Below are 24,791 nucleotides of genomic sequence, written 5' to 3' on the forward strand. Positions count from 1 at the left end.
AATTTTCTTTGTTCAATTGGTTGTAATAGAGACATTATACACCCACACAAACACACACAAGCACATGTACACCTACATTCACACATCATCAGCATTTTATGATTTGATTATGTTGTCCCCAACTCATTTCGGTTTTGTCCTAGATTGTCAGCTGTATTTCTCTCTGATGGCTTATTGAAAAACAGCATCAAGCAAATTTGATATTTGCTTCAGGCAAGGCACTCAGTGTGGTTATTAATTTTGAAACATGAGCCGGTAGACGTGTTTCAACGAGTTGAATTTGCACATGTAAAGTCTTATCTTGGGACGCGTTGATTTGATACCTCTGTAAAAACGCCTCGGGAAAGAAATTAACCAAACAAAAATGTTCTGTTTAAGCTCCCCAGGTAATAAAGGTCCAGTGAAAACAGATTAAACTATTTTAGTCTTACCTCATCTTTTATTTGGCTATGGAACATTTCCTCAAATACTCAACACATCCTCAAAAGTATAACACACACATTATGTGATTAGTAAAGTATACATTACTATGATGGCTTTCACATTATCCGTTGTATGGGTGTAAAATAAAACATGTCTCAGTTATGTGGTTATCAGTGTAGTCACATTTTTATTTATTTTTCTGCTAAATTTTCCATAAAAACTATTTCATAGATTGGTATCATGTGAGTGGTGCAGGGCCAGGCCTAGGACAACTCAATTCAGTTAGGACAGCAAATGCTGAGGATAAAGTATCCATAGAGTGGCGAAGTCACGCCCATATACTTCCTGTCCATGGGACCTTATTTCGGAAAAATTATGTATTGAAGTCAATGGAGAGAGAAAGATGATCTTTCGATCCCGTTTGAATTGTGCCACGAATTGCACATATGATGTTTGTAAATTTAAGTCAAAAAAATTAAAATGTGTCGTAAAAATGTGAAGTAACACTTTTTTTGTGTGAAACCGCTCAATGAACTACATCTCCCGTCTCGCACCACACACCAAGACGGCACACATTTCACTTCTTTCTTTCAGAATGAGGCGGAAAGTATTAAAAGAGGATAAAATCACTACAAGTCTGGCCATGTTGAGAACTGTACATATACAAAAGGGGAGTTAGTCGGTTCCGTAAGAGCCAGCATGCGGGACCGTGATTCTGGGATTCGTAGTCTTTCTAATTGCGTATTTTTCATAGTCATATATTTCAACAGTTTTACGACAAACTGTGACTTTTTTGACTTGGAAATTATTATTTAAGATTGACAAACATCATATGTGTAATTCGTGGCACAATTCAAACGGGATCGAAAGATAATCTTTCTCTCTCCATTGACTTCAATACAAACTTTTTCCGAAATAAGGTCCCATGAGTCCCACCGGAAGGGGAGGGACTTTGCCTCTCTATATGGCTCTCCCAAACAATCAAGGAAATGTTTTTTTTTAGCAAATTGACTGAACCATAATGAAGATCTAAGAGTGACAGGCTATCAGTACCATCACATACCCTTCCAATGGTGCAAAAAGTAACACTGTTTAATTGTTCTCGAACCAGAATTAATATTAGTTATAGCTTGATGCTGGTGGGTAACTAACTGTTCGTTGAAATTTGCATTTGAGAACAGTTACAATTATATATTCGTAGTTTACGTCTACCGGAAGTGGTACAATTCATGTCTGCATTGATGCCGCTTTATAAATATAGATTAAAACAACTGCACATGTATTATCACTTATCACGACTTGGCAATATTTTCTTTGTTAGCTCTCACCAAAAAGCATAATGAACAAATGATATTCTGATCGCTTGTTTTGCTGTATTTTGGAATTTTTCACCAGAAATGTTAGCTTGACTGCATACTATTCAGTGGCGGTTCTAGACCAATTTGACTGGGGGGCCAGTTATTTTCTGAGGGGGGCACAATAAATACAGGACGAAAAAGAGAACTAGACAGTATGAAGTAATTGCGCATAAGAAAACAATGCAATCCAGTTATTGGTATTTGTTTCAGTACACTTATTTATTTCAGATAGATCTTATAGTTATTACTGTTAGCTTCAGCTTAAGTTATAGTGCAATGTTTGCACTAACACCATATTTATATAAAAATAAAGGCAATGAACAGTTACATCTCTACTTTACATAAGGGTGTCTGCACAATCTCACATTACAGCAACAAAATCCTGCGGTTTTTGGCAAACCGAGTACCAGAAAATATACATTTAAAAAAAATAATAACTTTTCATTGTTAGGGGGGCCACAGGGGGGTCAGAGGTCAGTGTTAGGGGGCACTGCCCCCCCCCCCCCCCCCCTAGAACCGCCCCTGATACTATTACTTCCAACATAGTTATTTGTCCTCAAGGTCCTCTCAACATGAATAACAAATAAAAAGCCAGTTATAATAATGTACACAATCATCCCTAGCGCTGGCCGAGTGGTGTAGTTTGGTCTGCTTGTTTCAGTTTGGTAAGTTTATTTTGAAAGTATTCAACGGAAGTCTTGGTTACAGGTCTGCATTGGCGCTGGCTTGACCCAGAGCCCTAGAGATACAAGGGCTCTGGCTTGACCCATAGACTAAATTACAATTCTTCTCTGTGACCACCAGAGGGCAGTAGACAAGCATTATTTACATTTTGGTCAGCTGTCATTGACTTTTATTTCCACCTTTACGGAAAATAATCACTTTAGATCAAAGTAAGATATAAAAGGACAAATAAATGCAGCAGCAGTAACCATTACGCTTAAATAGCATTAGATACATTCAAGTAGGATAACATATAAGTAGATCAAATAACCCTTTATGATCACAGCTTTTTCTCAATTGGACACTTGCTGTTTCTATTTTTCTGATTGGCTTAACTGCCTCACTAGCTTTTAACCATGATTTTAAAAACGTTGGCAGTACTATCCCTAATTGCTTCAAATATAATCTTTAAATGTCCACAAATATATAGGCTGTATCGTGAGGATAATGGTTTAAAATATAATACATTTCTTTCACTGCCGAGTACACAACCACCAATCAGAATCCACGCTCCAGCGTGTTGCTAGGCAGATTATGTTAATATATGCAATGCAGCCATCTCTGCAGCTACCATTCTGAGGTAAGAACAACTTGTACGCTTTACACTAAATGTAAGAAACTAGAGTTTGCTTCACGACTACTTCTTTAGCTCGATTGCTTGGTAGTCTTTCAGTTTATAAACATTAAATGTGCGGGCTGTTTTAGCGCATTTGAACCGGTAGAAGATACACGATTTTTCTGTCGGTCTCTTCGGATGTGGTTGTTGTCGTTAGTCCCACCCAAAATGGATCCCGTTCTTCCTTGTTCACAGCAGACTTGAAGGGCTGGGCTCAACTAGAACGGGGGGACGGGTGGTTCTAGCCAAATAATGCCGGCTTTTAAACGCTTCAAAAACACTAGTGTTATGAATTGCATAATGCGATCTGTGTCCTGGGGCCTAACAAGTTATGTTTAGCTCCAAGGTCGGCCTTACATTGCGACTATATGACCGTAATGCTAATGTTGCGGTGCAGCATTGCCCGGGTTTCTATGGCGCTGGTTTGTGTGGTATAGTCCAGTTGGGACTGAGAACCTGCGGGGTTAAAATAGGGGGGAATTTAACTTATTATTGATTATACCAAGTAGATTTCTGAGTGACTTTACACAGTTGTGATTTTTCACCGGGGCATTTGTGCAGACATACGGTTGTATTTAGACACTGTTTCATCGGCGGCCTCGTGAGCAAACGTTAACCGCGTTTTCCCTGGTCCCCCCGCTGAGAGCTCCCGTGTGAGCGCTCTGGACACGGAGTGACATGCTGCTTTATTTTGGCTTGCATGTCCTGTCAGACGAGCATGACTTGTGTCTGGAAACTCGAAGATCTGGGTTGCAGATTGAGAATGGGGTTGCATGCACAGCCATTTTGCCCAGATATGGCTGCTGCAGTGCCACACTGTTGCAAACCGCTTCAATATGTCTAGTGCACATATATGACTGATACAGCTGTAATAATAAATGCTCCATCATCCATTCATTAAATGATACCAGACCATATGCACATTTATACAGAAAACCCACCGTTGTTAGAAATATCCTAATGGGCCATGATTATTTTAGATAATGCATCACCTGAACGTCTGTAATACATGATGAAATCCATCCATTCACTTTGGTTGTCATCACCATGTTGCATTTTTTATTATAACATTAAAAATCATCCCCAATCCTTTTTCCTTTGTTCATTACAGGCGTCTTAAGAGCGAAGTGTAGGTGACGTGATTGGCGACAGGCCTGGCACCGTGCTGCCATGGAGACCAAACAGGAGGAATCCTCTGCTGTGTGGAGTCAGACATCGAACAGTGATTCAGAAAATGGCACACAGGTCTGAACTGTCTCTAAAGTGCTCTATTCAGCCAGTCATAAGCAAAGATAAGGATGCAGAACACTTGATACATCATACATCAGAGAACCAAAAGGGAGAGTTTGAATTGTTCAAAGTGAGGCGGTATGAGGGAGTTATTGTCATATTCAGCTTTACTCTCGCCAAATCTACCAGACTTCATTGACAGGCAGTCATTTTACCTCACATAATGGTTTGTTTGTGTTATTGAGTGACTTTGGTAAACCCAAACTAGCAACTTCATACAATAACACACACTAACCAATCAAGGCAGATATTCTAAATTTAGTCTGTTGGCTTTGAATAGATCATAGATAACAGAGTCAGTTCCCCGTTAGAAAAGGGGCTGTCTTATCCCAACTTTATTTTAATTACTTACACTTGATTTTCATAGTTAGGGCTTTTTTTAGGGCCATTTTGCAACAGCCCCTGTGAGAAGCAGTACATTGCTTAGCTTCAGTGCAGTAGCTCCTGTCTTCTTATCCAAGCTCCTGGAGTGCTGCCATCTATTGTAAGTAATATGCTGACTATGGATAAGTACCTCATACAACCCTACTTCAAACTATCTGATGAGCATATTACAACCATGTCTTTTAAATAGTTTATGCCACATCCTAGCAGGTGATTTTCAAGCAGTGGTTTATTACCCTCCAAAATGACAAACATAAACAATTATAAAGGAGGGTAGAGAGAATGTAATGATGTTGCAATTGGTGTAAAACATTTTGTCTGGTGCATGTGTGTGACAGGTGCATTTTGAAGGTGGCACGGTGGCACAGATAGTGTACAGTGGCGATCAGGGGGACAGTGGACAGCAGCAGGTGGTCTATACAGCAGACGGGAACTCCTATACCTCTGTAGAGTCTGCAGAGCACACACTGGTTTACATACACCCTGCAGATGGCACTCAGGTGGGAATGATACTCACAATAGCTACATGCATTCATGAGCAGGTCGAGGCCCTGCAAGATTAACTCACACTTCTGTATTAAACTTTTCTTTCAGAATGTATTCGCTGATCAGCCACAGGTGGCTTACATCCAGCAGGATGGCACCACACAACAGGTACGTTTACCAGGAACTGTGATGTCATTGCACATTGTTTACTGTCTGGTTTATATTGACTTTAAAGCCATTTCATCTCATTCATAGGTCACAGTTTTGCTGCCGAGTGGACAGAACATGAATGCTGCCAACCTGCATGTTCTCAGTAATGTAGCAGAGGCTCCACAAGCAATGCTGGAGCAGGTTTCCCAGGTGAGGAGACTTTGTCACAAGTGCAAATACTTTATCTATATTAATTTGAACACACATTATGGCATATAGACAGGGAGACATTATTTGTTTGTATTCCAAGTAAGTGGTTCTACTCTGAAGTAGGGCTGCACGATATTGGAAAAAACTGACATTGCGATATTTTTTTCCCCTGCGATATATATATTGCGATATGAAAAAATACAGGAATTGAAGAAAAGACAGTTTTTTTTTTTTGTCCGCAAACCATCCTTTCTTGAACTTTAATGCTATACAATTGGTATTTTTTTAACGATATTTAACCGGATGAAGGATTTTAGTCACGGACTTCTGGATCTTAAGTTTTCAGAGCAACAAGCTGAGCTAGCTCGGTTATCCTGCTGTGATCTGATCAAGAGTGATTGTGATTGGTGGTTTGCTGTGCATGCAGAGCCTGCATGTCACTCACTCAAGTACCCCTGACATGAGAGTTGCGCAAGTTTTCCTTTGTAGCAAGCAGCAAAATAATTGTAACATGACGTGTTTGAGTTAATTTGCCCACTTAATATCACACGTCCTAAAAAATTAATTAAATAAAAAAATCGCACGTCCTGCATGCGCATAACGCGATTATCGTCACGACACGATATATCGTGCAGCCCTACTCTGAAGTTCATATGTCATTTTTAGATATTTGCAGTGCAGATGTATACAGTTTAATAGCATCAGATGTATGATACACACAAATAATCTATCCTAAATATCACAGGTTATTATTTTGAAATGCTGATTAGTCCCTCAGAATTTTCTCTTTTTTTAAATTGCTTCTCGACTTAACAACCACAAATTATTTTCTACATGCACGGAATATCATAAGTAAATACTTTTCCTTTTATATACATTGCTATCGCATTGTTACATGAACTTGCTGTGTGTTTCTCACATAACAATAAACAGAGCAACTTACACTTCTCAATTCTCCAACCCAAACAGGAGCAGCTGTCTGTGGCCAATTCGCTCCCCGACATGACCGACATGGCGGACCCCCCCTCCAGCCCTCTCGGGGCCGAAGACTCCACAGAGGACTCAGATGAAGAGGAGGATGACGAGTCTGACATGGATGACTGGGAACCTCGTCAGCCTCAGTCCTTCAACCCTCACAGCCTCTGTGAGTGACCTCCACTCTCACACCGTCTGTCAGCAGTCACCATGTAGAGCCCACAGCAGAGGGTCTTTTTCTGCGTATTGACTGCATGAAATAATGATCAACAAATACACTCCGATCACTGACTTGGCCATGACCTACTAGTAGTTTTTTGGTGGCATTTTTTAAAAACATAAACCAAAAAACAACTCGATGAGACAAAAATTGATATGCAATTTAATCTGATGTGTTATAATCTTCCCTGAAGTCACTTCCTGTGGCAGTGGACACTTATTTACTAGAGCAACACAAAGCAGGGCAAACAAATGAACAATTATATCCCTTTTTTAAATATGTATTCACCTGTTGCCGTGCTGATTTGTGTCTTATTGTTCCCTTTTTTTTTCTCAGGGTGTGACGAGTGTAATAACGCCAACCCCTCTGTGTGTGGGAAGCACGGGCCCCTGCACCCCATCCCCAACCGGCCCGTGATGTCCAAGGCCCGGGCCAGCCTGCCTCTGGTCCTCTACATCGACCGCTTCCTGGGTGGCGTGTTCTCCAAGAGACGCATCCCAAAGCGCACCCAGTTTGGCCCTGTGGAGGCGCCCCTGCTTCCTCAGAGCGAGCTGCAGGACCACTACCTTCATCTGAAAGTACGTCAGCACCATTTCTGTTTGACGGTTATTGAGCTCCCTTTACTTGTGGGGGTTTTATTTGAGCATTTAGCTGCATTTAGCTCTAATACCCCTTTCACACCAGCGCCTTTTCAGCTCCGGCTCGGAACTAGAGCCTGAAAAGTGCCGGGTTTTCCTGTTCACACCGCAGCGGCGCCGGCTCTTAGCTCCGGAATCCGCTTCATTTCCAGCTCCAAAAAATTGTCGGTCCAGAGGCAAGAGCTTTGGAGCTAAGAGGCGACGTCGCTTACGTCTCTCTCACGTCGAGGCGTGCAGGAAACTAAACCCACCTCCCATGGGTCGACTGTTATGCCTGCCTACAAGCAGTAGTGCCTATAAACACACTTTATAAAGTCAGGCAACACTAACCAGGCTTCGTGTGATTCTGTTTATTTGTACCTTACTTTGACCATCCGTTCACTGTTATCGATCATTGTGGAGAGAGGCAGACGTGTTGTTTTGTATTATTGCAGCTATCGGATGCAAGTAGTCAGTTTAGCTTCGGTTGCTATGCTAACATCACCCGTTTTATACCAGAGAAACTTTCATAACAGCGTTGTGATACCAAACAGTGTCAATTCAGACTGACACACATTCACTTAGGCTAAGGGGACTGGGGATATGCATCAGCTGCTTGTGTGAGTCGGACAGTGAATACTTTAGAGCGGCCGCTGCAGTGTGAGCTAACCGGGAGCTAACGGGAGAATAAACTCCTGTGGAAGAGCAGCCAGCACTGCAGCGGTCGGTAAATGCTGCAGAAACACATTAATAAACAATGAACCACGGCACTCTGGAGCAAAGTATAAGTTTGGAGAAGTCGTTATTCAATTTATTCTGGCTTCGTGTGATTAAAAGCAACACGATCATCGACCCGACGCAGTTGTTGTTGTTGTTGTTGTTGTGAGCTGCCGTTGGGGAGCAAATCAGCGATGTAAACGGTGACGTCATGACGCAGCAGGGGCAGCTCTGGGGCGCCAGTGGGCGGTGTGAACAGAGCGGGAGATGAAAAGGGAAACCGGAGCTGAACCAGAAAAGCTCCCGCTCGGAGCTAGAAACTGAAAAGCGCTGGTGTGAAAGCCGCATCAGAGTTCTTGTCTCACTTCTAATTGTTGTGTTGTTTGTAGGGATGTTTCAGTCAACTAAAAAGTAATGATGTGATTGTTAGGTATTTGGAAATAAGTCATTTAGCATTAAACTTACTTATCAGCTCAATACATCTTAGTCTTCTATCACCAACACTTCAATAAGTCGACTAATCAATTAACAGTTGGCAACCTTAGTTGTTTGAACAAAGTCTTCACAAAGAGCTATAACCAAAGAGGGCAATACTTATAATTATACTATCCTTACAATAAAACAGATAAGAAAATAGATTTTGCAATAAGAAGGTTTTATAGGAAAGTGTTTCGGCCCACATTTAATCATGTATAAGCATGTTCAGAATCTGATCTCTGATATTTGTTCTGTTTGGCTTAGCTGTGCTCGCTGGACGCAGAGAAGGATGGAGAGAAGTCAGATGACCTGTGGTTGGACCTGTCTGATGAGGACAGCTGTAACTGGATGATGTTTGTGAGACCGGCTCAGAACCACCTGGAGCAGAACCTGGTGGCCTACCAGTACGGCTCGGAGATATTCTACACGTCCATCAAGAACATCCAACCCAAGCAAGAGCTCAAGGTCGTTTGTGTGTTGTGTCGCATGTGCACTCATTTTCCTGCTTACTGTGTGCACAAAGTAATACAACTATGGTTCAACACTTTTATGCTATCTGTCCAGAACCAAATATCAGACAGGCTAAATTAGTGACTAGCTGGGGAGGAAATCCAATTCAGTCTTTTTCTCAGGAGGTTGTGGAGACTAGCCAGAGTTTAAACAAGTCTAAGTAAATACACAATAAAAAAACATTATTTATCAGTCTTTCATAACGGCACACATGTAAACGCCCAACCTCAACCCATACATATTAATATTAAATAAAAACAATAATAAAAGGTACTGTTAGATTCGTTTTTACTGTTGATATACACATATATTTGCTGTTTTATGTTTATTCGTATTATATTTAATTTATAATAAGTGGGCAATGCCCTACATGCTGCTGTGACAGAATAATTTCTCAAACTGGGACCAATAAAATCTAATCTAACATAACATAATGATGATAATAACAAACAGATAAAATAATGAGAAGATGTCAATATTTTCTGATTTCTAAATAGGCAACTGTTTTTTTTTTTTTTATAATCCTTCCCTCTGCAGGTGTGGTATGCGGCGTCATATGCAGAGTTTGTCAATCAGAAGATCCACAATGTTACAGAAGAAGAGAGAAAAGGTGAGTCCCTGCACATTCTACGTTATATTAACTGGGATCAACACAAACTAGTACAACACTGTCAGGGTTGTTGCTGTTCTCACCGTCTGCTGTTCCGTCAGTGCTGAGGGAGCAGGAGAAGAACTGGCCCTGTTACGAGTGCAACCGGCGCTTTGTGAGCTCTGAACAGCTGCAGCAGCACCTCGACATGCACGACGACAAGTCAAACTCTGTGACCAGGTAAACACTTGTTTTATATCTCCTTATTTTATACATTCTCTTTAATTTCTATGGAGATCAAATCTATTTTATTTTACTTTATTTATATAGTGCTTTTCATACACAAAGGTAACTCAAAGTGCTTCACAAACCAAACTCATACTGTAAACAATTTTCAAATAAGAACAGTAATATCTTTCCCTTACTAGGTGATAACCAGAGGTGTTAGAAGTATTCAGATCTTGTACTTAAGTAAAAGTACCAGTGTAGGAGTACTCTGTTACAAGTAAAAGTCCTGCAATCAAAATGTTACTTAAGTCAAAGTACAAGCACAAGTGTGAGCATCAAATTATACTTAAAGTACCAAAAGTAAAAGTACTCATTATGCAGATTGGTCCATCTCAGAATAATATACCGGGATATGATGTGTTTTATAATGATTGATCATAAAAGTGTTCTCAAAGCTGGTGAAGGTGCAGCTAGTTTGAAGGACTTTGTAGACTGCAGGGTAGCTGGTGGATTTACTCCAGGTGGAACTAAAGTCTGATTTAACACTTGATTATATTTCACATCATTCATCCACATCTGTAAAGTAACTAAAGGTACTAAATAAATGTAGTGGAGTAAAAGTACAATATTTACCTCTGAATTGTAGTGGGGTAGAAGTAAAAAGTAGCAACAAATGTAAATACTCAATTAAAGTACTAGTACCTCAAAGTTGTACTTAAGTACAGTACTTGAGTAAATGTGCTTAGTTACTTTACTTCACTGATCTTAACACATTTGTGATTTAAAAAGAACACTTCATACTAGGGATGTAACGATATATCGCGGTATCGCGATAAATAAACGTCCCAATACCGTCGTATCGTAAGACTGACAAAATCTACCAGGATTTAAAAAAAAATTCTTTTTAAAACACTTTTTTTTTGTTTTAAACCTTTATTTAACCTGGTGGTCCCATTGAGATCATCGATCTCTTTTTCAAGAGAGACCTGTCCAACATGGCAGCTAGTAGGTTACAACATGAACATAAAACAACAGAACACAAAAGGACATCGTATTTACAGGGCTACATGTACACACCTAGAGACATTGACAAGTCCCAACAGTATAATTATATCTCGCCCTGTCAATAAGCCTCACCTTCTTGGCAACAACTGTATTGTTTTTGAAGTGGTGGAGAGACAATGCACAGTTTGACCCACTGCTGTCACCCATGGCCAAAGCATATCTCTCCGTCCCACTGATGTGGCGTTAGACTTTTTCGCTGTCTGTTATTTTGACAGACAGGATCGTAAAGTATCCGTCATAATCCCTTATTACCCGTCGGGTCTGAACTCGCCACTAACGTGTTGCGCTGACACGGGGGGGGGGGGCGTGTTATGCATGCCCACCGAGACATTCTTGCACCTCGCGGGAGCGCACACAGCGTAAAGCAAAACCTCCCAGACATGTGTTGATCTGTACGGTTTGGAAACTATATCATTTCCTTTTGGAGGGCATGCATACCACGGCAAACACCAGAGCCTCGCTGCGGGGAAACGTTGGCGCTGTTCCGAGTTTGTTCTAATCTGTCAAAATGACAGACTGCTTTCAGATTTTTCCGTCATTGTTAAATAAAATATTCGGTTAACGCGACCACTGCTGTCCCAGCAACATCAGTACCAAGCGAGATAGTTTTTTCCCGAGCAGGGGATATTGTAAATGCCCAAACATCCCAGCTTATAAATACCTGGAAATGTGGACATTCTCATATTCCTAAAAACCTGTCTGATGATGCTGAGTGAGTGACTAGTGAGTTTGAGTTGAGTTACTTGAAAAACTAAAGTGAAACTTGATTTATTTTATTGCAGGGTCTGATTATTAAATGTCCTTGTTTATTTGTGAGATGCAGTGGCAAAAGAAAATGCCTACTTTGTTTGGTAGTACTAGTAGGTACCAAAACACTGGTTTTCTTGTTCCAGTCTGTTACTGTCACTTTGTTTTTGACACTTTAAAATACTGCTATCCTACTAAAATGCTGTAAAAAAAAAAAAATTCTTTATTATTTAATACCGCAATAAATACCGTACCGAGGACTTGTTATCGCGATATTATCGTACCGTGAGTTTTTGGTATCGTTACATCCCTACTTAATACCACATAAATATAACCCTAATGAAAATAAACACAATAAGAATACATGACAATGAAATAAATGACCCGTTAACGGTTTCTTTCCTCTGTTAGATCCAGAGGCCGGGGTCGAGGAAGAGGCAGGAGGAGATTTGGGACAGGAAGAAGGCCGGGACGCCCGCCTAAATTCATACGTTTGGATCCACCAGTAGACGGCGACAAGACAACAGTAAGGGACACATTAATCCATAGCATGTTGATTCATGGGTTAGTCGATTTCCTCTGAGACATTTGCAATCCACCTTTTGAATCAGGAGATTCTGGAATTAACGGAGGAGCGAGTGGACGGAGCGCAGAACGGGCTGAAGGTGGTGGAGATGGAGTCTGAGGCGGAGGCTGGGACTGAGGCAGAGGGCCAGATGACACCTGCTGCGGTCCCAGGGGCCAGCAGCCCCCCCTGCGGCACCGACCTGCCAGCTCCACTGAAGGAAGACCCGGCACAGTGCAGCCAATCAGACACCCACCTCACCTCTCAGGACATGCGCCGTGCCAAGAGGATACGGGTAAGACTGCTGCATTCACTGAAATGCAATAGAGCTATTTTATTAGCCACGATTTGCTTTACAACAGTGTGTCTCTCTTCCTCAATGTTTGCTTCCCCTCCAAGATGGATGTGCAGGTATGTAGCAGCTGGAGGACGGCACCGAGACATTCACTTCAATGATTCCCATTGTCATTTTAGATGATGTTAAAGGTCACCTATTATGCAATATCCACTTTTTCATGTCCTTTACACATCAACATGTGTCCCCTCTTTGTAGAGAGATTCTGAACGTTTCAGGAAAAAATATCTGCTCACTTTTTGTCCCGATCCATTTATATAAAAACCTGTCTGAAAATGAGCTGATCAGATGTTGGCCTCTTTGTGATGTCATCATGTTTATTTGGGTTGTGTAACCATTAGCCAATCACCAACCAAGCTAACACCCCCCCACCTTATCACCTGAATCTCCTACTAGAGCACCTTTGTGTTATTTGTAACAAATATCTCTCAGAGGGGCGTGGCCAGCAGCAGCTCATTAGCATTTAAAGCTACAGACGCAGAATCAGCACTTTTGAAACAGGGCTGAAACAGAGGGGTTTATGGGATGCTACAATGCATGATCCGTTTGGTATTTCGAGCCAAACACTTCAGAGCCATGTTTTGTATATATCTGAGAACTGTAATATATTGATGAAAAAGAGTATCATAGGGGGACCTTTAGCCTCTTCCCACCTCGGTGTCTGTAAACAATGTTGCTGTGGTCTGATAGTAGTTCTTCTCTCTCTTCCCTCCCAGAATGCAGCGCTGCAGCACCTTTTCATCAGGAAGAGTTTCCGTCCCTTTAAATGCACACACTGTGGCAAGGCCTTCCGGGACAAAGACAAGCTGGACCAGCACCTGCGGGTCCACGGCCGGGACGCCTTCGCCTTCTCCTGCCACTATTGCAACAAGAGCTTCATCAGCGACTCGGCGCTGGACGACCACATGCTGCTGCACACGGAACAGCGCTCCTACTCCTGTCTCTTGTGCCCCGAAATCTTTGATAGGCTGGAAATGCTCAAAGAGCACGTGAAAGAGCACGCAGTAAACGGCTGCTTCACCTGTCCGTCCTGCAAGAAATCCTTCTCTGACTTCATCCAGGTTAGTTATCATAACTATTTGTATAGCACTCTAATAAACAAGGTTACAAAGTACCAAATACCAACAAAAAGACCTGGAGCACTTTGATTTGATGTGTTTGGGTTAGAGAATGTCCTTTTTAACATGGTGTAGTTCATATTATTTGATCAATGTTTAATGAAAAACACACGATAAACATGTAATATATGTGTTTAGTGACTTCTTATATGCCAGCATTGTGTGCAAGTTGTAAAAAGAAAAAAAAAATCGTATTTGGTGAGGAGGAATGATGAAGATTTATCAACTAGTATCATTATAGTGAGGAGGAATGATGAAGATTTATCAACTAGTATCATTATAGCGACAGCAGGAAACTAACAAAGTCGCTGAGAGGCTGAGGCCGGGCCTGTTTGATATTGTGTGACACGCTACAAAAGAGTACTTGCTGAGATCCAAAACTGTGTTGAAAAATACTGTGGTTTAATGAAATCTGGGATGATCAACTTATTCTCCTTGGACGTGTACATTGCTATATTAATCAAAGCAATCATTAAACTTGCGGTCAACAAAAGGTACAGCGACGCTGTGTCACCCTCTCTTCCACACACACTCCTCACGCAGGTGAACAGGATTATAATGAGTGCCGCTCATATCCATGTGACCCAAGCTAACCAATCAATAGTGATCAAACAATATCTATATTAAAAGAAAACGCATTTCTATACACGTTTCATGGCTCCTACAATCATTATCCAACCTTAACATTTTGGTATTGTGACAACCTTAATTACAATGATAAGAACAATGGTAAGAACTAAACAAGTCATTGCCAGAGAGGCAAAAACCAAAGGAAAACTGTTGGCGTGACCCAAAAAAACATTTGAAATGTGTCAATGCAGTGTGCAAACGGGCATACAAAAAGACTTAATCCTAAAAGTATCTTTAAAAAAAAAAGATTTCATAATTAACAGGTACAATTGATTTATTACTGCTTGTTATAAATGTTTCTTGCGCGGATTTAGCCAAAAAGTGAATTGACACACTTTGTCTTCCTTCTAGGTGAAGAAGCATATCCGCTGCTTCCACTCAGATCGGGTCTTTCAGTGCCAAGACTGTGAGAAGATCTTCTGCCGGCCGGACAAGCTGCGCTTGCACATGTTACGCCACTCTGACCGCAAGGACTTCCTGTGCTCAACATGCGGCAAACAGTTCAAGGTGAGCATTGGAAGAGGACAGTTTTTGGTGTTATATATATATATATATATATAAACTCTGTGAGCTGTTATGTGACAATGATTTTCCTGTGACATCCAGAGGAAAGATAAGCTGCGTGAGCACATGCATCGCATGCACAACCCCGACAGAGAGGCCAAGAAGTCGGACCGCATCCATCGCTCCAAAACCCTGAAGCTCAAGGTGCCCACCACCGACTTCGAGAGCTTCATGTTCAAATGCAGAGTGTGCATGATGGGATTCAGACGCAGAGGAATGCTGGTGAGCAACAACTCACAGAGAAATGTATTTTTTTGTACATTATATTCCATTATTCTTACTCACTTTTTTTCTGGTTACAGGTCAATCATTTGTCCAAGCGTCACCCAGAGATGCGTATTGATGACGTACCTGAGCTCACGCTGCCAATTATCAAGCCCAACAGGGACTACTTCTGCCAGTACTGTGACAAGGTTTGTTTCCCCCATCCAGTTGTGTGACTTTAGGAGAAGATGTCTTATTGGTTTATTATTACAGGGCTTACTTGATTACTCGATTCTGACCGCTGTTAAGGTGAACAGACCGACCGTTGGTTAGGAGGATCAAGGGACTATTTTCAGTCATATCAAGCAGCAGAAAGAAGTCAGGCTGATTTAGCGTCAGCTGTGGACAACAAACATACATTTTTTTCATCAGAAAACGCCAAGGAATACTTTTTGAATGTCAGATAATTCAACAGAAGACAGACAGGAAGAAAACACTAATGGGAACATGTATGGGCTGTATGGACGTGGACAGAAATGATCAATCAGTGATGCTTGGCTTTGGGATCCTGATAACCATGTTGGTGTTCTTTTCATTAAAGGGGCCCCATCGTGCTGACTTTCATATTCAAATGTGTATTTTGTGCCTCGACTGTGACATATTTCCATGCTTTAGTGTCAAAATCTGAACCATAGCTTTCGGTATGATAACACATTGATCTCCTGCAGGTGTATAAGAGTGCCAGTAAGAGGAAAGCACACATCCTGAAGAACCACCCCGGGGCAGAGCTGCCTCCCAGCATCCGGAAGCTGCGTCCCGCCGCTCCTGGAGAGCCGGACCCCATGCTGAGCACACACACACAGCTGACCGGCACCATCGCCACGGCACCGGTGTGTTGCCCGCACTGTGCCAAACAGTACAGCAGCAAGGTCAGTGTGAAGATCCTTCAGAGGTCTTATTACTTTAATACGGAGATTGACTTTATCCTGAACCGTACCATCTAATATGTCGTGTGTGTGCTCATTTCTCAGACTAAGATGGTGCAGCACATCAGGAAGAAGCATCCAGAGTTTGCCCAAATCGCCAACTCCATCCAGGCTCCTCTCACTACAGCTGTCATCAGCAGCACTCCTGCAGTCATCAGTGCGGACGGAACCACAGCAGAGGCCATAGTGGTAAGAAGAAGTTAACGACGAAAGAAAGAAGAAAGTGTCACCTAATGTACACCAGATGTCATAACGGTACGATATTTATTTTCTCCGCAGACCACAGATTTGCTGACCCAGGCCATGACGGAGCTCTCTCAGACTCTGACCACAGACTACCGCACAGCGCAGGGAGACTACCAGAGGATCCAGTACATCCCAGTGTCTCAGGCGGGGGGGAACCTGTCGCAGCCGCAACACATCCAGCTGCAGGTGGTGCAGGTGGCTCCGGTAAGATCCAGGATCAGTTTTAGGATTGAGATCTGTTTTTGTAACTTCTTTTTTTCCCTGTAAAGCTGACCGAGCTACTCAAAGAAACCTACAATCACAGTGATAAACCTTGACATCTGGGAGTTGCCTGGTATAAACACAACTTGAGATGCTCAAAATAGAAATATAATATAATCCAATTGTTCTTCAGGTTTTATTGGTGTGTATATATATCATTTAAAATAACCACCAGCTGCTTTTAAAAATAAAGATAATGACATCTTTGTTACATATATACGTTTCAGCAGGTAAAGAACCTACTTCATGCCGTTTTCTAAACATTGAGTGTTCAGATGAAATGATGAATGTAGCTTCTTGCGTGGTGTATTGAGATGAATAAACCGTAACAAATAGATATTTCTCTCTGCTTCACAGGCTTCCTCCCCACATTCCCAGCACCCGACAGTGGATGTGAGCCAGCTGCACGACCCTCACGGCTACAGCCAGCACGCCATCCAGGTTCAACATATCCAGGTCAACGAGCCCTCAGGCGCCGGACAAGGGGCCGGACAGGTAAATATTAATACTACTCTAGAGTAAAGTTGATGAGTCATTTATACAATTACAAATGTATGTCCCATGCAGGGACGTGCACAGACATTTGCAGGGGCTATTGCTCTAAACTGGAAAAAGGCCCCCCCCCCCGAAAAAAAACACAAGACCTTTTGAAAATTGTAACTTGATTTTTAATGTAAAAGAAACCAAACGATTATTACATCAACTAAATTGAACAGTAATTCACATCTCATAACAAAATAAGCTAAGGCGACAACTTGCATTCTGTGACTTGATTTAAAAAATGAAAACCAGGGCAATTTTTTGTTCTGCGGTCCATATCTCATTAAAATATCTAATTTTAGTAACTATTAAAGACAAAATGGGGGGCAATTGTGTTCTAATGTAGTTTGACCAGACCATTGTAACCCTAACCCTAACCCTTGACATACTGATAAAATAGGGCCTCTAACTAATTACCCTAAATAAACTCACTAATGAATGAAACCAGTTCAATACGCATTATTCTTATTCTTATCATTCTTTATGAGCGCAGTAACGGTAAGGTATCTAATTACTTATTATTATTTATTATTTATTTAGTATTCCATAACTTAGTAACAGAGATGGTCAAACTAAAGTGGTAGAGACATGGCAGAAATCCTACAATGAAGCGGGACAGTGAACTGTTCATCCGTGAGAGGGCGATCAAGAAAAGAGAGCGAGCGGCCCCGTTGAGGGAGTTTACAGATGAAAAGACACAGAAAGACTAATTGTGGGCTTATTATGTTGATTCGGCCACAACAGAAAAAAGAAAAACAAACTCTCGTTCTCTCCAGAGGGGCAGGTCAGCCAAAAAGGCCAAACGGGCCGTTGCCCGGGAAACATTAACCCGTACCTGTGCACGTCCCTGGTCCCATGGAACAGTTCACCCCAAAAATATTAATAAAAACAAAGATTTTTCTTCTTGCGTGTCGTGATATTGATCAATTTACACTGTTTTGAAGTTTAAGAAGGATATACATGTGGAACACATTTCTTTGGTGGAAAATGTGTTACTCAAGATAATCCACAGACCATGTTATGATATTTTTGTCATGTAGGAACTATTTTCTTTAGAACGTATCACTGCGCAGCAGGAAGTGTGCGCAAGACCGTTTTTTTTTTAGCACCACAAATCGAGTACCATCTCGTGCAGGGGTCTTCAACTAAAATTCAACGAGGTCCAGTTAGAGAAAATGTCCCCATGCAAAGGTCCGGAACATCAAAATGTCTAACTTGCTTTATCAATTAGTTTGATATATATTGAAGTAGCCTGTAGCTTGATCAACGTCTGCATGTAATCAACAACCGACTGCCAATCAAATAAAGAAAGTACAATTCATAAACAACAATATTTATTGTCAATTAACATTGAACTATACAGATATACAGTAAATACTGTGGATATGTGTAATGTTCCTCTCAGGCGGCATTTACAAATAAAATAGAGAAAATAAATAAAATAGCTTTTGAAAATATGTGCATCTTAAAAGTGCTTAATTTTAGATAAATATAATAAAGTGTAGCAGCAGCTTGAGAGTCCCTTTTTCTTTGTTAACCGTTTCACATCATGACTTGACAGTTTCAGACGATTTATAGAACAATATCAGTCTTGACACATCATAACAATTTAACCGTTTTAAAGTTTCTCTTTCTTTCCCTCTTATATTGCAGTCCCTCACTCACTTTGTTTAAATTCAGTGCGAGAATTGAACTCGAGCTTGTCCTGCCAGGAGTCTGTAAATCTGAGCTGACATGGAGTCAGGGCCATTCTCATACACATGCAGGTGCTCATTGGTTACAGTGATGCAAACACAGGTATGGTGAAAAAAAAGAGAACTATTCGAAGCAGAAACAAAACGGCGTAATATACCATCTGACAAAGGCCTGTGCTATAATGCTTCAATTAACTGGCTATTCTTTATAATATACTCAGATCAATAGGAGACAGAGATGTTAAGTTATAAATCAAGGGTGTTTATTATTATTTACAGCAGGGGTGGGAACCTTTTTTCCTTTCAATTTTTACAACATCCTCCGAGGGCCATACAAATGATTGAACTCAACCTCTGTTTAAAAAAACTAAAATCACAGCCCATTCATTTGGCCTTTCTTTCATGCTGTGCAAAGAAAAAGCAACCTCTTAATCCAGATATCTCACCATGACTCACGCATGCATGCATGTGCACGGTGTGGCATGACCACCAAAACGGAAAGATATGGACACAAGATGTGTGCAAATGTATTTAGTATCCTATCCATGTGAACATGATTTAAGTGGGGGGGGGACCTAACCTCCTCTAGGGGGGTCCGGGCGCATGCTCCCCCGGGAATATTAAATATTGAAGTTAAAAGCATCAATCTGGTGCACTTTGAGAACAACATGAAGAGATCTATGGATACATCTTTCAACACCCATATGAAACAGAACCGTAAGCAGATTTTTCTTTTTGGAAATGTTACAAATCACTCCCCTTTTAAACTCTATTCTTGTTATTTTTAACAACTTTTTTGTTACTGTCATATATTATTTTATACCTGTTTTTCATCTAGTCTCATTAATAACTATAATGATCATATCAAGGTGTGCCTTAACCTCACTGAGCTGAGGTTATTTCGAGCCTCTCAGGAGAGAGCTCTCTTCCACCTGGTTGTAGAAAAGCTCTTTAAATTCGTTAGCATAGCTAGCTAACCAGATGCTAATAACAACAGATCGCCACTGTGTTTACAACTAAAGACACAGCCACGTAAACACTGCGGCATGTGTAGCTCCTTATGGGTATTGCAATATTTGAAGGGCTGGAGCGGCGTTCCGGTGCTTTCTGGCAGCACTCCTTTCAGACGAGACATACCACGTGAAGACACGTTACGCTCGTGTTGTGTTCAAGGAACCTGTCCTTGACCAGGAAAAACCAGGAAAAACAGGTACTCGCTTGTTTAATTAATTTTGCGGTCTAGATTTCTTCTTCTTTTTTGAAGTGAGAAGTTGTCCGTCAGTCGGACTAACGGACTCCCCACCCCCAAAACGAAAACTCTTCGGTTCTCCACGAATTACACAAGTCACCCAAATCAGCATTTAAAAAGCGGGAGGCGCCGAAAAATCCCCTATTAATGTATTGATTATAGGTCGGCGTCCGGACCGCGGTCCGCCTGTTGCCGACCCCTGATCTAGTGCTACTATATCCAACAAAAGGCAGGCTTCTCTACGGCTGATACCAGCCACCACATGGCAACCCAATTTCGAAAAAATCTAGATTGAAACGTAGCACTAGATGTTGGTATAAAACCATCTTTTCAGGCTAGATAAGAGAACACCTCTGTCACTTCCCTCCTCTTCAGGTCAGCGGTCAGCCTCTCAGCCCCACCTCCCAGCAGCCCAGTCAGGAGCTGAGCCCCACCCAGCTGACCCCTGTGACCTTGGCTCAGAGCCACACCCTGCAGAGCAGCAGCAGCAGCCAGCAGCAGCAGCAGCAGGGGGGGGCGGTGCAGCACGCATACATCCCCGGGAACTGGAACTACAGAGGCTACTGTGAGTCACACATGATCCCATATGATCAATTCTATACCTTTTTGATAGCTGTGTGGAGTTGCGGTGATTTTCTCTCCTGTTAATGTATTAATTTCTTACTCTGGCAGCCTCTGAGATCCAGATGATGGCTCTACCTCACGCCCAGTATGTGATAGCCGAGTCCAGCACACCTGTATCCGGAGGCAACAGCAACCAGGTGAAAACGGTGAGTGATGGTGCCTGATTCCTGAAGGTGACTAGTACAACCTGCTGTTATGTAAATAATCACTATTACACTTTCATTTGTGTACACCCTTGTTCTTACTTAAAGACAACTGTGCACATTGAGTCCTGCAGGAAGTACCATGCATGTCCATTCCACACAGCCACTGTCTAGGAGGAAACTCATTTGACCTCATTTACATAATGATTTTTGTTGGTGGGTGAACATCAAAAAAGACAATGTCTAACGAAGCTAACTAGACTATACATCAACCGATCAGACCCTTTTTTCCCATTAGCATCAAATCAGAATCTGATGCTAAAGGTAGCTGTTGGTGATGGTCCAGTTCTGTTTAACGTAAACGAGTGCATATCAGACACAATTCCATCTTTATCGTATCCCAGCTGCCGAGGGATTCTAATCCATATATTGTCCTTTATTTGGTTGAATGGAGTGCTGCTCCATTTTGGCAGCAAGCTAGGTTTGACCTGGAGATCAGTGGCAACAAAGGATTTAATTGGTCAAACCTGTATTCCCACAGAAGTCAGGGTCTGCCTGAAGGTTCTTCATGGTTTTAAAAACATTTTTTATGAATGGATATTATTACAACTAATACTGAAAATTGCTCTGTGCCACATTGGTATATAGGTCAAAAAACGTATTGAAGCTTGACATACAAACGGGACGTATATTTAAACACCCTTGATACAACACATATATCTCATATGGAAGAATGTATACTGAATACAACAACTTTGCTGCACCCTAAAAATTTCTTTACATTTATTTCAGCTTTTTGTATTCAGTGTATTCATCTTAAAACTATACTTATAGGGCTTTTAAACACATGATTTAGCTGTAGCATTGGTCTCCTTCTTTTGAGCTAGCCAGATGAAGGTATGCGAAATGTGTTGTTTGCTCTATTTACAAGTACTTGTAAATAAATAGGAAATAACACAAAATCTGTATTGAACATTATCACTTGTCCCCCCTGTCCTGCAGACACACTACGTCATCTCCGAGGGTCAGACTGAGCTGGAGACAAAGCAGAACGTTCCTCAGAACACAACCCAGGCCCACGCTGAACATCTGGAGCAGCAGCCGGCCCATCAGCAAGCCACAACACAGTACATCATCACCACGACAACCAACGGCAGCGGCACTAGTGAAGTCCACATCACGAAACCCTGAGCTGCACAGGGATAAACTCTGCGAACTTGAAGAGTCCTGCATGTATACCTCAGCAGCTTGAATGCACATACCTGAACACACAGTCACATGGAGACTTTTTATACAGAGGAGGATGGACTGATGAGCAGCACAGTTTTATGTGTCTGTGAAGTGTTTAATGAGCTGTGGAGATGCAAGCAGCCAGAACTTTGGGAGGAAATAAACTGAGACATGCGAAGGTTTGATTTGAACAGATGATATATAAGACAGAAACTGAACTTGTTTTAAATACACAGCCCTGGAGAAGATTTAAAAATGAAACTGCTGAAAACAGGAACCTAAATGAAATTCAGTGTTCCTGTGCGCGTGTACAATAAATGCAACAAGAAGTCCTTCTGTGTGACCTACTGGAGTATGAAATGGTGAAATAGTTTTGTTGTTCGGTCCTTGCACAGATTTGAGTGTCCATTAAACATATTTGTACCATTTAAAAAAAAAATATATATATTGGCAACACTGAAACAGTCCTGCGTTTGGCCTTACATAACAGGTCATTGTCATTTTGCCCAACACACCATCTGAGTGTACAACGTAATGCTGTTATCTGTGATTTGTCTATTAATTTGTTTTTGGTAAATGACAAAGATATCTGTTTTATTTAAATGCAGGATTGTCCTTTTCCCCCAAATATATCTTTTCATTTGTCATGGTCACAACTACAACACCTGTGATTTTATAGTAAATATTCAAGAAGATATTATTATTGCTTTTCCAAGAATAAGTACATTTAGTTTTACAAAGCTAACAGGATAAAAAGAAGATAATCATCACAGAAATATGGAAACAATAATGTAAGCACGTCCTGGAGAACACAAACACACCACTGCAGTAAGACAAGTTGGAACACTGGAGGACAGAAACAGATTTTCAGATCTTTAGTTCACTTTCTTTTTCTTGATTCTCAGTTCTCCATCGTTTCTTTGCATTGGGGATATGTTTAAACCAGAGCCACACAGCTGCCAGCGAACGTGGTCATCTGTCCTAACGGGTGAACACAACTTTTTGTCGAAGCTTTTAGACAGACAAGTGAAACATATTTGTGTTGTAAAAAATGGGGACAACTCAGAAGCTCAATAAGTTGCAGTATTTAAGGATAATAAAGGCCTATTCCACTCTATTCACCCACAAAATATTGTAAGCACTTCACACACAAGTATGTGAGGGAATAAGTATTGGAGAACACAGGCTAAATGAAGGGCCATTGTAAAATAGAGTTAACGTGTTAAAGTTATTTATATCCGTCTATGACAATAGGCCATTCCTGTGTACAATTTAAAAATATTGCAGGAATGTAATCGGTTTGATCAGGTAGTAGAGCGATGATTTTGACCATGTGTTGAGAAATTAAATTATTTTATATCTGTCCAATGTGTTTTCTGATGACTTCAATATGAATGTGTTTGCCTCAATAACCCAAACTATTCCAAGGTGTTCTCAGGTTCAAACTCAGTTTAAAGATTCCCTATTATGCTTTTTGGAGTTTTCCCTTTCCTGTAGTGTGTTATATCCATTTTTGAGGATGTAAATGGTAAATGTTCTGCTAAGGCTAAAATCCCAAAGTTCCTTGAGAGGGAGTTTCTCCCCCCCTCCCCCTGCTTGAAACGCCTCCATTGGACTCCTTTGATTACTTCTGTAACAAGTGACTTCACTACATTCAAGCTTATATTGACTTGCGCTCCAACACATTGCATACGGGGTGCTGGACATCTCTAATTGTTGACCAATCACAACAGAGCCGGCCAGCTAACCAATCAGAGCAGACTGGGCTCTGGTTTCAGACAGAGGGTGAAAAGAGGTGCTGCAGCACAGGCAAAGAGCTTTTTGAACATCAAAGCATGGAAACATGAGTAGAGGTAAATACAAATATGAACCTGCACATTAGCATGATATGTCCTCTTTAGGTCCGGCTTCATTTATCTGATGTTATTCCTGCTCTCACTGCTAGATGGTGGTGTGGCCTCAAAATACAGAAACAAGTTCTCCAGCATCTTACAATTAATTTAGAACATAACAATTGAACAGACAAACTTAATTAGGGTGTACATGATTTTAATTGGATCTCTTCCATTTGTCAACATGTATTTTTAATAAATGTAATTTAAATTGTAAATGTAACTCTTCAGATCCCAGGTTGTTGATCACCTGACCTAAACATAGCTCAGTGTTAGTGTGTGCCAGTGATTCACAGAACAGAAACTTGATTTTTTTTGGAGGGGTTGGGTGCAGCAGGGCTTGTCCTGAACATAATTGTCATCAGTATGTCAAAACATTCCTTCATTAAAGGAAGGTGGGAAAAGGAGAGAGCCACTACCTACTTAAAAACCAATCCTCCAGTAGAACCAGTTTATCAAGCTTGTCATGTCCCAGACCTAATAACATACCAGGAGGTGTGTATGTTTGATCAGTCAGCATGTGTGTGTCTGTGGTGCCATGCCTCTACTGACAGTGGTCCACTCTGAAGGTAAAGGTGGCACAGGACAGGGAGGGAGAGCACATCGGGTCTGTAAATGGATGGAGTTCAAAGAGGACGAGGAGAGGAGGAAAACTCAGCAGAGGTAGGTTCCTGTGTGTTGCTGGCCTTTCCTTTGAATCAGCGT

General features: G+C 41.3%; 1 protein-coding gene across 3 annotated transcripts; it reads left to right on the top strand.

Moving 5' to 3' along the window:
* The first annotated feature begins 2,323 nt into the window (after positions 1 to 2,323).
* prdm10 (PR domain containing 10) lies at positions 2,324 to 22,562 on the top strand. Of its 3 annotated transcripts, XM_034097657.2 has the most exons (23): positions 2,324 to 3,084; positions 4,232 to 4,365; positions 5,133 to 5,294; positions 5,389 to 5,448; positions 5,536 to 5,640; positions 6,610 to 6,784; positions 7,172 to 7,413; positions 8,911 to 9,111; positions 9,694 to 9,766; positions 9,868 to 9,985; positions 12,197 to 12,311; positions 12,397 to 12,645; positions 13,422 to 13,766; positions 14,805 to 14,960; positions 15,060 to 15,239; positions 15,320 to 15,430; positions 15,950 to 16,150; positions 16,253 to 16,396; positions 16,487 to 16,657; positions 17,072 to 17,209; positions 20,573 to 20,762; positions 20,870 to 20,967; positions 21,967 to 22,562. In XM_034097657.2, the coding sequence occupies exons 2-23, from the start codon at positions 4,291 to 4,293 to the stop codon at positions 22,153 to 22,155; spliced, it is 3,498 nt and encodes a 1,165-aa protein (XP_033953548.1). In that variant the 5' UTR covers positions 2,324 to 3,084; positions 4,232 to 4,290; the 3' UTR covers positions 22,156 to 22,562. The 3 variants fall into 3 exon arrangements, with proteins under 3 accessions (XP_033953548.1, XP_071061442.1, XP_071061441.1); XM_071205341.1 differs by lacking the exon at positions 5,133 to 5,294; XM_071205340.1 differs by lacking the exon at positions 2,324 to 3,084 and having other exon boundaries at positions 3,343 to 4,365.
* The last annotated feature ends 2,229 nt before the right edge of the window (positions 22,563 to 24,791 follow it).

This window comes from Pseudochaenichthys georgianus, chromosome 13, assembly GCF_902827115.2.
Source record: "Pseudochaenichthys georgianus chromosome 13, fPseGeo1.2, whole genome shotgun sequence".
NCBI classification, from domain to species: domain Eukaryota; kingdom Metazoa; phylum Chordata; class Actinopteri; order Perciformes; family Channichthyidae; genus Pseudochaenichthys; species Pseudochaenichthys georgianus.

What these genes read in the sequence shown, in the direction of transcription:
- prdm10 (XM_034097657.2), top strand. Translation starts at nt 4,291, where the DNA reads ATGGAGACCAAACAGGAGGAATCCTCTGCTGTGTGGAGTCAGACATCG. An exon ending in TACAGAAGAAGAGAGAAAAG is followed by an intron (nt 9,767 to 9,867) that starts GTGAGTCCCTGC and finishes CTGTTCCGTCAG; the next exon opens with TGCTGAGGGAGCAGGAGAAG. An exon ending in TCTGCCAGTACTGTGACAAG is followed by an intron (nt 15,431 to 15,949) that starts GTTTGTTTCCCC and finishes GATCTCCTGCAG; the next exon opens with GTGTATAAGAGTGCCAGTAA.